This window comes from Lissotriton vulgaris, chromosome 5 (genome assembly GCF_964263255.1).
Source record: "Lissotriton vulgaris chromosome 5, aLisVul1.2, whole genome shotgun sequence".
NCBI lineage: Eukaryota > Metazoa > Chordata > Amphibia > Caudata > Salamandridae > Lissotriton > Lissotriton vulgaris.
In genome coordinates, this window is record NC_141693.1 from 1,475,977,883 (window position 1) to 1,475,988,178 (window position 10,296).

At 39.1% G+C, this 10,296-nt stretch overlaps 1 protein-coding gene across 5 annotated transcripts in view; it reads left to right on the forward strand.

The window, feature by feature from the left end:
* Positions 1-9,457, forward strand: part of LEMD1 (LEM domain containing 1) — a 492,643-nt gene extending 483,186 nt beyond the window's left edge. For all 5 annotated transcript variants that reach the window (XM_086923443.1, XM_086923442.1, XM_086923440.1 and 2 more), the window contains one exon: positions 8,111-9,457. In XM_086923443.1, coding sequence (XP_086779569.1) covers positions 8,111-8,378 — 268 coding nt within the window. In that variant the 3' untranslated portion in view covers positions 8,379-9,457. The remainder of the gene's footprint in view (positions 1-8,110) is intronic.
* The last annotated feature ends 839 nt before the right edge of the window (positions 9,458-10,296 follow it).

Consider the following 10,296-nt stretch of genomic DNA (forward strand, 5'->3'; position numbering starts at 1 on the left):
GTCCTCCAAAATAAATAATTGGAAAAAAACAAGAAAAATAAAACAGGAATGCAGAGGGTGTGAATGTTGCCAGGTGACACTCCCTAATAACACTAAGAAGGTGATAATTTCCTGGGAATACATCTAACTGATGTCATTAGCCCATGAGATATTTCTTTACAGTGAATCGCAGATACCACAGGTAATTTTTCAGGTACCATGACACCTATTAAACAAAAAAAGAAAAGAATTTCCACTAAAACCTTCATGACACCTTTCCTATTTGGACCGGAGAGAAAACCTCTAGATTATCACCTTTGCTGCGGCGCCAATTCCACCGCTGTGCTGGGACATTCCAATCTTGGGTGTGGCTCGGAAGGCCCCCGGCCGTCGTGCGCACATTCCCGCCGTGACTCATGACGGCCGTGGGTTGTCATGAGCACGGAAGAGGTTAAATAAAATGACCCCTTCCTAATGAACACTTCCATTTTTTTAAATGTAAAGTTCTGTGTCTTGCGGTACTCCAGCGGGGCCCAGAAGTGGAAATAAACCCACATGGGATTCCTGTGGGATGCTCTAGTTGAGTCTTTGTGTCCCACTGGAGTACTTGTGTGAAATCACAAAAAAAACCTAGGAAAGGCGCTGTTTGATTTGCCACTCAGGAGACACTGATCAAAAAGAGTCCACAATATTTACAAACCATTTCAAATGATTTTACTAACCACAGTTGCTGAATTTGTGTTTAACAGAGACATTTTGCAGGAATTACAATCTAAAGCTATCATGGCCTCAAAACTGGAGGCCAGCAGACAACTGGATCTTCCACCAATCCTATGCAAAGTACTCCATCTGAAGATAAGTGTTCTCTTAAACAAGGAAGGAATCACTAGTGTGGCTGTTTTTCAACCTTCCATCTAGCGTACAGAAGGTACCGCACACTTTATGCTATAAGGTGCTCCATAGCGTGTAGACTAGACCTTATTCCAAAGCACCTTAGGGATATGCATCTAAACATCATAGCTCTTGCACCGATGCAGAAGTTGCAAGTGATAGAAAGAACAAACAGCTTCGGAGGAAGTGCTGCAACAGGACTATCAAGAAAATTACCATATGCAGCATTTCAGGGTATATTGCAAACATTGTCTAAGTTGTGGCCTGTGGTGAAGTTAATAGGCGAATATGTAGAAGGGCCACCTATTTGTTATATGCAAACCGATCACAAATGCAGGTCTATAAAATAAAAGAAATAATAAAGTCAAACTAAAATAAAAATACAAAAGCTGTTGAACTATTAAAAAAAAAGAGAAACGAATAACTTAAAACTATATTAAAAAAATCTACATAAGGAGTTGTAAACTGCAAATAAAAATCAAAATGTGAAAACCATATTCACTCTTTTACACATGGAATTCAGCACACAAAGGGGGAGTGGGGTGGTTTTAGGGCACAGGATTTGCCAACCACCAGGACAGACAGCTAAGGGCTTTTTACAGTAGCACGTTTGACGCTTGCGGGGGCTTGGTTGCAGCCAACTCATTCATGTAACCGAGTTGGATGAACATGTTTTTTAAAAAAAATAAAAAATTCAACCAATTCCCTGGAGAGAAAAAAACAAGATTAAAGTGCTATTGTAGCTCGCTATGGTAATAAGATTTTAGCTCCTATTAAAAAAGCACTAGAGTGTCACAGAAAAAAACATAAGTTAGAGACGTTATCATTGTTTAAATAAGGCAAACACCCCAAAAAATATATATCCAATTCACCAGTTATAGTTTACTAAGCAAACTGAAACTTGCACCCCTGCTATGCCCTGCTTTTAATCATATAATTTACATCACTCATGCATGACATGTTAAATGATGTGAACTTTATGAAATGTCAAAGGTATTTATGACACCGCTAATGACATCATACAATCATTGTGACACTGCCCTATAGTTTTTGGCCTTGAAGTATTTCAATATATTACAGCTGTGGACATTTTTAGGTCTCAGCCTAACAAAAGCAGCGCATGCGCTGCTTCTTGGAATCAATACGATTCCAGAAGCTCGCTTTCTGATCCTCCCGTGCTTTGCATTGGTGCACGTCATTTTGCGTCACCAATTATACAAAACCAGGTGTTCTGATTGTCCAGGAGGGTTTTTAGTCCCTCCTGGTTACCACCCTCACTCCTTCTGGCACACCCCACCGGGATTGCATCTTTTACTGGCGGCGGGAGACCGTTTCTCCTAATAAGCCGCTAAGCACCTTTTTTTTTTTTGGTATAGCTCTCCGCCGTCCCTCGCTGATCCTCAAGCTTTGTTACACTAATCTCTAAAATATATGTTTACTTTCTATACCACTCCCATTACCACTAAATGATGTAGTTACCCACACACCCCAATTTTTGTCTTGAGACATGCGTATCTGGATATATAAACACATTCCCGCTGAATGTACTTCGTGACATTAAACACATCCTTGTGTCAAACACGCAGCGCTCGGTGCACACCGTGTATTAAACATGCAGTGCAAACATATTTTTAACAAACCACGCTCGGTGCACCTTGTGGGTTGTTCACTCAGAGCCCAGAGCTCCCCGTGTCAAACACGCAGCGCTTGGTGCACACTGTGTTAAAGACGCCACGCTCAGTGCACCCTCTTTGTCAACACACAGAGCTAAGTGCACCCCATTTGTCACTCTCTATCTTCGATCTATCTTTTATCTATCTTCTATCCATCTATTATCTATCTTCTATCTATCTTCTCTACCTTCTATCTTTTATCTGTCTTTTATCTATCTTCTATCTTATATATCTTCTGTCTTTTATCTATCATCTATCTATCTGTCTTCTATCATCTATCTTCTGTCTTTTATCTAGCTCTTCTATCTATTTATCTTTTATATATCATCTATTATCTATCTTTTATCTTCTATCTTTTATCTGTCTTCTATCTATTATCTAACATCTAGCCTTTATTGATCTTTATCTATTATCTATCTATCTTCTGTCTATCTTTTACCTATCTTTTATCTATCTTTTTTCTTTTATTATCTATCATCACTTGTCTATGATTGTTGTGACTACAACCGTTCTTCTGTTAAGCGCTCTGATATCCCTCGGGATTTTGTTCGCACTATATAAAACTTTATAAAATAACAAAAATAAAAAAATCTATCATCCATCTATCTTTTATCTATCTATCTTCTATCCTCTATCATCTATCTTTTATCTAAAATCTATCTATTAATCTTTTATCTAACCTCTATTTATCTTTTATCTAACATCTATGTATTATCTTTTATCTAACCTCTATGTATTATCTTCTATCTATCTTTTATCTGTCGAACTTCTATCTATCGTTTATCTATCTTTTATCTATCATCTGTCTATTATCTATCATCTGTCTAGATGTTATTTACCTTCTATCTATCTTCTATCTACCTATGATCTATCTATCTTTTGTCTCATCTATCTTTTATCTATCAATTATCTATCTTCTATATATCTTTTATCTATCTATCTTTTGTCTTCTATCTATCTTATCTATCCATCTTCTATCTTTTATCTATCTATCTTCTAACTACCGATCTTCTATCTATTATCTATCTTCTCTACCTTCTATCTTTTATCTGTCTTTTATCTATCTTCTATCTATCTATTATCTATCTTCTATCTGTCTTTTATCTATCTTCTGTCTTTTATCTATCATCTATCTGTCTTCTATCATCTATCTTCTATCTTTTATCTAGCTCTTCTATCTATTTATCTTTTATATATCATCTATTATCTATCTTTTATCTTCTATCTTTTATCTGTCTTCTATCTATTATCCAACATCTAGCCTTTATCGATCTTTATCTATCTTCTGTCTATCTTTTATCTATCTATTACCTATCTTTTATCTGTCTTTTTTCTTTTATTATCTATCATCACTTGTCTATGATTGTTGTGACTACAACCGTTCTTCTGTTTTTGGCGAGGTGCCCGCCCCAAAGAAGGAAATCAAGACTTTGGGGGTCTGGCTTGAACCCGATCTGTCCATGAAGACCCAGGCAGCCAAAACAGCAGGAACCTGTTTCGGACTCATGCGATCTATCCGCAAGATCCTTCCGCTGCTCCCTCCCCTTTCTAGGAACCTCCTGGTTCAAGGCCTGATCCTTGCGCGACTGGACTACAGTAACGCCGTCTATCTAGGAGCCCCCGAAACTACTCTGGCAAAACTTCAGCGCACCCAAAATGCAGCTGCCCGGATGCTGATGAATCTTCCCTCCAGAACCTCTGCCAGACCAGCGCTCAAAGCCCTACACTGGCTCCCAGTGCGAGAGAGGATAGAGTTTAAGGCTATGTGCACCGCCCATAAACTCCTCAACGGTCTAGGCCCTTCGATCCTGAGAGACATGGTCACCCCGTATAAGGCACCGAGACTCCTGCGCTCGAACAATGAGCGCCTGGCCAATGTCCCAAGATTCAGGAGGGCTCGCACTGGTGGTCGACGCTTCTCAGTAAAAGCGTCCTCCGGCTGGAACTCGCTCCCACGCTGCTTGCGGCTGGAACCCTGCCACCTACGCTTCCGCAAACAGCTGAAAATTCTCCTCTTCCCCAAATAGGACCTCCTTCCACTTTTGGCCATCGCAAGTTCTTACAGCGCGGGGATGCCTCCGGGTCACCAGGCGCTCTACAAATCGATAAATAAATAAATAATAAGCGCTCTGATATCCCTCGGGATTTTGTTTGCGCTATATAAAACTTTATAAAATAACAAAAATAAAAAAATCTATCTAAAATCCATCTATCATCTATCATCTATCTTTTATCTAAAATCTATCTATTAATCTTTTATCTAACATCTATTTATCTTTTATCTAACATCTATCTATTATCTATATTTTATCTAACATCTATGTATTATCTTTTATCTAACCTCTATGTATTATCTTCTATCTATCTTTTATCTGTCGAACTTCTATCTATCGTTTATATTTTATCTATCATCTGTCTATTATCTATCATCTGTCTAGATTTTATTTATCTATTATCTATCATCTATCTAGATTTTATTTACCTTCTATCTATCTTCTATCTACCTATGATCTATCTATCTTTTGTCTATCATCTATCTTTTATCTATCATTTATCTATCTTCTATATATCTTTTATCTATCATCTATCTTTTGTCTTCTATCCATCTTCTATCTTTTATCTATCTATCTTCTATCTACCGATCTATCTTCTATCTATCATCTATCTTCTATCTTCTATCTATTATCTATCTATCTTCTATCTATTAATCTTTTATCTATCTTCTATCAATTATTTATCTTCTATCTATCTTTCTATCATCTATCTATTATCTATCTTCTATATATCTAACTTCCATCTAGATCTTATTTATCTATCTATTATCTACCTATCATCTATCTTCTATCTGTCTTCTATCGTCTATCTATCTTCTATCTACCTATCATCTATCTATCTTCTCTTACCTATCATCTATCAATTATCTATCTTTTATCTTCTATCTATCTTTTATCTATCTTTTATCTTCGGTCTATCTTTTATCTCTCATCTATATTATCCATCTACCTTCTATCGATCTTTTATCTGTCATTTATCTATTATCCATCTATCTTTTATCTATCTGTCTTCTATCTATCATCTATTTATTTTTTATCCATTATCTATCTATTATCCATCATCTATCTTTTATCTATCATCTCTACAACATCACTTATAGGACACACTGTGCTTTTTTATATTTGTATGCAAAGTGTTGTCCATGACACAATTCCCGCCGACGGACCTAGCTGGGCGCTGTGACCTTTGCAACACACAGGCCTTGCCTTTAATTCATCTTGTGTGTTTAACGCTGCGTTTGATGAAACGGCCTATCGGATTCGGGCCTGTTCCAGTAATTAAAGGTGTTCCAGAGAGCAGGATTCGCCACTGAGACATGGGTCACTCAGCGGCCCTATTCGCAACCTTGTAGACACGTCCGCCTCTCTACACAAGGTGAGATGCACATTGTGTACACATCAGATCGTCGCCCCCTCCTCCTCCCCTGAACATACCACAACTCGATGAAAAGGATGTTCAACCGTCCATCAACCCAACCCACCCATTTAACAGTCAAAGCACCCATCAACTGTTATGTATCTGCCTATCCGTCCATTCTTCTGTTCATCCATATATTTATGTATCTATCCTCCATTTAGTAAATGTATCCATCCTGCACCCCTACCAACTTACTGAAGCATTGAGAAGCCGTCCTGGCCCCTCAGGCTACCCAACCACTATATGGCTGCCCCAAAATGTATTCATCCAACCATTCATCCATCAGTGGGTGCACTCGTTCACCCAATCCGCTCAACAATCCATCCTTACATCCAACCATGAGCTCACAATCATACTCGGCCTGTGGGTGCGCGAGAGAAGCGGTGTGGTTAAAATTGCAATAGGTCTCGCCTTTCATTAAGTTTAAACCATTTGATGTGCTATACAATACCATTAGCAAAGCAAAGGACTTTAACTTAATCAAAGGCAAGACCTATTGCATTTTCAATGCTTGTTCTATTCATCTTAACGGGATACGCCACTTAGACTTCACATGACCCTTAATTTAAAATCTCTTCGCCACCTTAATCGCCACTGACCTGTTGGCAATTGCTACACCGCCTCTGACATCACCAACATGTCATTAAAATTGTGCTTTTTTTCTCTTTATTTTGGTGCTTGAGTTAATAGAAGGAAATGTGAACTAAAACGAAAAGTAAAAACAATACTTGGTTAAGAATGTGTCCGTGGACTTTGAAGAGAAATATGAAAACTTTAAAGTTTTTAATTTTCTTTGACCGTGACATGAATTGGGTCTGCCGTTGCAGCTGACCTAAACATACCTCATGAAGTCTTCTCTTTGAGGGATGCAGAGGTGAAATGCTATCAACGATAGTCTCATCTAAATCCTCCCATTCAGAAGACTTTACCTTGGTGGGATTTTAGTCTGGTATTGCCTTTGTACGGGCACAAACCATTTGAGCCTTTGGCCTCTCCTGATGTGGACTTTCTGCCTTACAAATATGCCTTATTTGTCAATCAAGTCTGCCAGGAGGAAAGATCACTCAAGCCTTTGTATTCAAATAGGCTTACATTATCAACCCTGTAGAAATTCATTTTAATGAATACTGTCCTCGAAATGAGTCGACCCTAAAGGGCGCATGTGTGGATTGTTTGGAGTTGCTATGCAACTGTCAAATCTAGTGGAACCACACCTTTTTGGGACATGTTGCAGGCGTGCTTCATGTTCTAGATTGTATTTAATGTTTAAACGTCTATTATGAAGCTAAGTTGGTTGTGCTGTACAGATTACTAATGCATAACGTTCACAGAAATTATTTATACATTTCAGCTTCGATCCCATGCTTCTTCACTAGATGAACATTACAGTCCGTGTGTCTCCATATCGCTAAACTTGAATGTGCACTAGATAAAAAACATTTGAAATTTCTCAGCATTATCTTGCAGCATTAGTGGGGCTTCTCCAATCACCACACCACCTAATGGCAATTTTCCTCGGTGGATAATCTTTTGCATTTCAGTCTCATGTTAGGTGTTCATGTTCCTTACAGCCATCATGCTCTTTCCATCAGAGAAATAGCAGTATCGTGGGCATTTCAAAGAGCCATTCCCATCGAATAGATTTGTAGAACAGCAGTGTGGGTCACTTCACATGCTTTTTGACGCATTACTATATGGGTGTATCTCGCACTAAGTGTGTGGCTTTAAGATAACTTCTGCACAATTTGTTTGCTTTAAAGCTAGTGAAGCCTATACATTTTCCACAACCTGAATGTTAAAAGCTGCAAAAAAAAGTATATTCCCAATCAACCAGAAATTTGGAAAAATCATATAGGAACTAGGTGTGGTAATTAGTGATGCATAAAAAGACGCACCCGCTTGTAATGATTCCATTCCCTAAGGTGACTGAATAATTTTGTTAACCCTTTTTTGGCCTTTCTTCGTGTTTATACAATTTCCAACTAATTGTAAAAGAGTGAGTGTAATGAACAAGAGGTGCGGAATCACTGTGATTGTTCTGATCTTCTCCATTAAGATGAAAAATCTTTCAAACTTAATTCATGTTTCCTTTGCAGTGCTACCCGAAGAAAGCCTATCAAAGGAGCAGCTGGGCGGCCAATCCAGTTCAAGTATGATGACATATTGACCAAGGCGAAGCTGGTGGAGCAGACAAAGGCGCAAACCGAGAAAGTTCCACCACGCAAGGGGGTCCCGCTGTACGTTCATGTGGCACTGTTTGTCATTGTGGCTTTCCTTGCTTTGGTGTTTCTCACCATGGAGCACAACCCAGAAAACCCGTTTCATGCTCATGTTGAGAAAGTTGATGTCCACCAACCTCAGTGAAATGCAGGAGGGTTAGGGGTGGGGGAACTGCGTACCAAAGACTTCTCCCCTTAAGACTGTGGACAAAAATATGTTTACATTTCTTAACCAAGGAAATCTGCGCTCAAAAATTCAAATTTGCTCGCTATTGCTTCCTTAGATCAGTTTTTATGTTTGACTTCTTTAATGTAGCATCTGAGAGAAAAGGCATCATTTTTATAGGTGTTGCAGCTATTTTCCAGGGTTAGGCATACATGCAGCCCTGCAGTACAGTTCTGATAGGAAAAGGAATAGCTAGCTGTCCCTGTGAAGAACACCTGCCGTGAATCCACTACAAGGACATCCTTTTCCGGCCTTGGGCCAACCCTTTATCTATAGTCTTATGCACAATTAAGAGGTGGGTGCTCACGCTGCTGTGTACCCAATGTTTGTCTCTTGTTCAGTTGGTTGCAATTTTTTTATTTAATATTTATATTGCATTATTCCGAAGAGAAAAGCATGGTGCATGTGTATTTTCAGGATCTTCTCCTGACACTGGGACGCACAACTTATGTGAACCACAAATTTAATCAGACCTGTCTCCATTTCCTGAAGCATATTCTTATGCCTCCATGTTTCCTTCTTACTTTCACTGTGGAATACCTTTCTGGTGGCCACTGCGTTCGAGCTGCCCATTTTCGGTGGGGGTATGCACAGACCAGTACCCCTGTTCAAAACCAGTATTCTTGGCCCAAACATAATGCGTATGGGAAAGGGTTACTTTTTTTGTAAACATTGCAGCAGGAAATGGGAGCACCTGTGATGGATGGCAAATTCCTATTTTTTGGTAAGATGTCTGTCTTATCCATCTACTGCTTCTGCTAATAAATGGTGTCACTTCTGCTGCTGTGGACAAGCAGATGTGTGTGTGTGCTTGTACACATGTGGAGCACACAGCCAAAGTGGTGAAGCAAAGATACTTGGTGTACTCGCTTTTCAAAACAAATAACAGTATTTTGTTGTTCTATTTACACACAACTAAAACGTTTGCCATTTTAAACCAGTGACTGTTATTTGAACTGCCTTTATTGAAAGGTTTGAATAAAGATTTGTTTTTCATATTTTGTTTTATTCTTACATTTTTTTGTCGAAACAATTCTGAGTGAAACGCATATGAGCGAGAGCAGATGTAAAGAAAGTAATGAATGAAAGCACCCTTAAATTGAGTGTGTTCCATTGACAAGGAGATGATTCATTTGCCATCTCTTCAGTTTTAATGTAATGTATGCAGGTAAACTGAACGTTCCCCGGGTTGCTTCAGGTTGGAGGCTGCCAACTACTTGTAATGTAATTTGCTGAACCCGTACACCTCTGTCCTCTTGGTAGTGTGCTGTAGTGACAGAAAAGTCCTCTGCATGGTTATGGATGTATACCTCTACTCTGAGTCCCACACTCTACTGTTGTCTGTATCCCTAATGATGATTTTGTTGTCCTAGGCAAACACGGATCATGCGTATGTGCCAATACATCTCACGGATCTCATGTCTCACGGACTGCGATATTGTTGGAGCAGTGCCCAAAGCGCTATTCTCATAGTGGTGGGAGCTTTCACCAGGAGTTAAGTTAAATAGTACAAGCGCGTTGGTGGCAGCATATTGTGTAGTGATCAGTAGGCATGAACAGATCCTTTTTTTGTTTCAAAATATTTTAATTAACATTTTCAAGTATGACGAGCGCAGTGTAGTATAAACAAAGACTCCAAAACGAGTTGTGGCGAGCAATTTGCTCAGCCTAACCATGGATGCAGAAGGCACAAAATATCATTGCACAAAGTCGTCCATTGCCAGCTCCATTCTTGCAGAAGGTTAACCCTGCGCACTGTGTCAATACAATAAGAATAAAACCGTGTTGAGCAGTCTCCTGAGTTAAGATGTTCCAGTTAGCCCAACCTATGCCCACG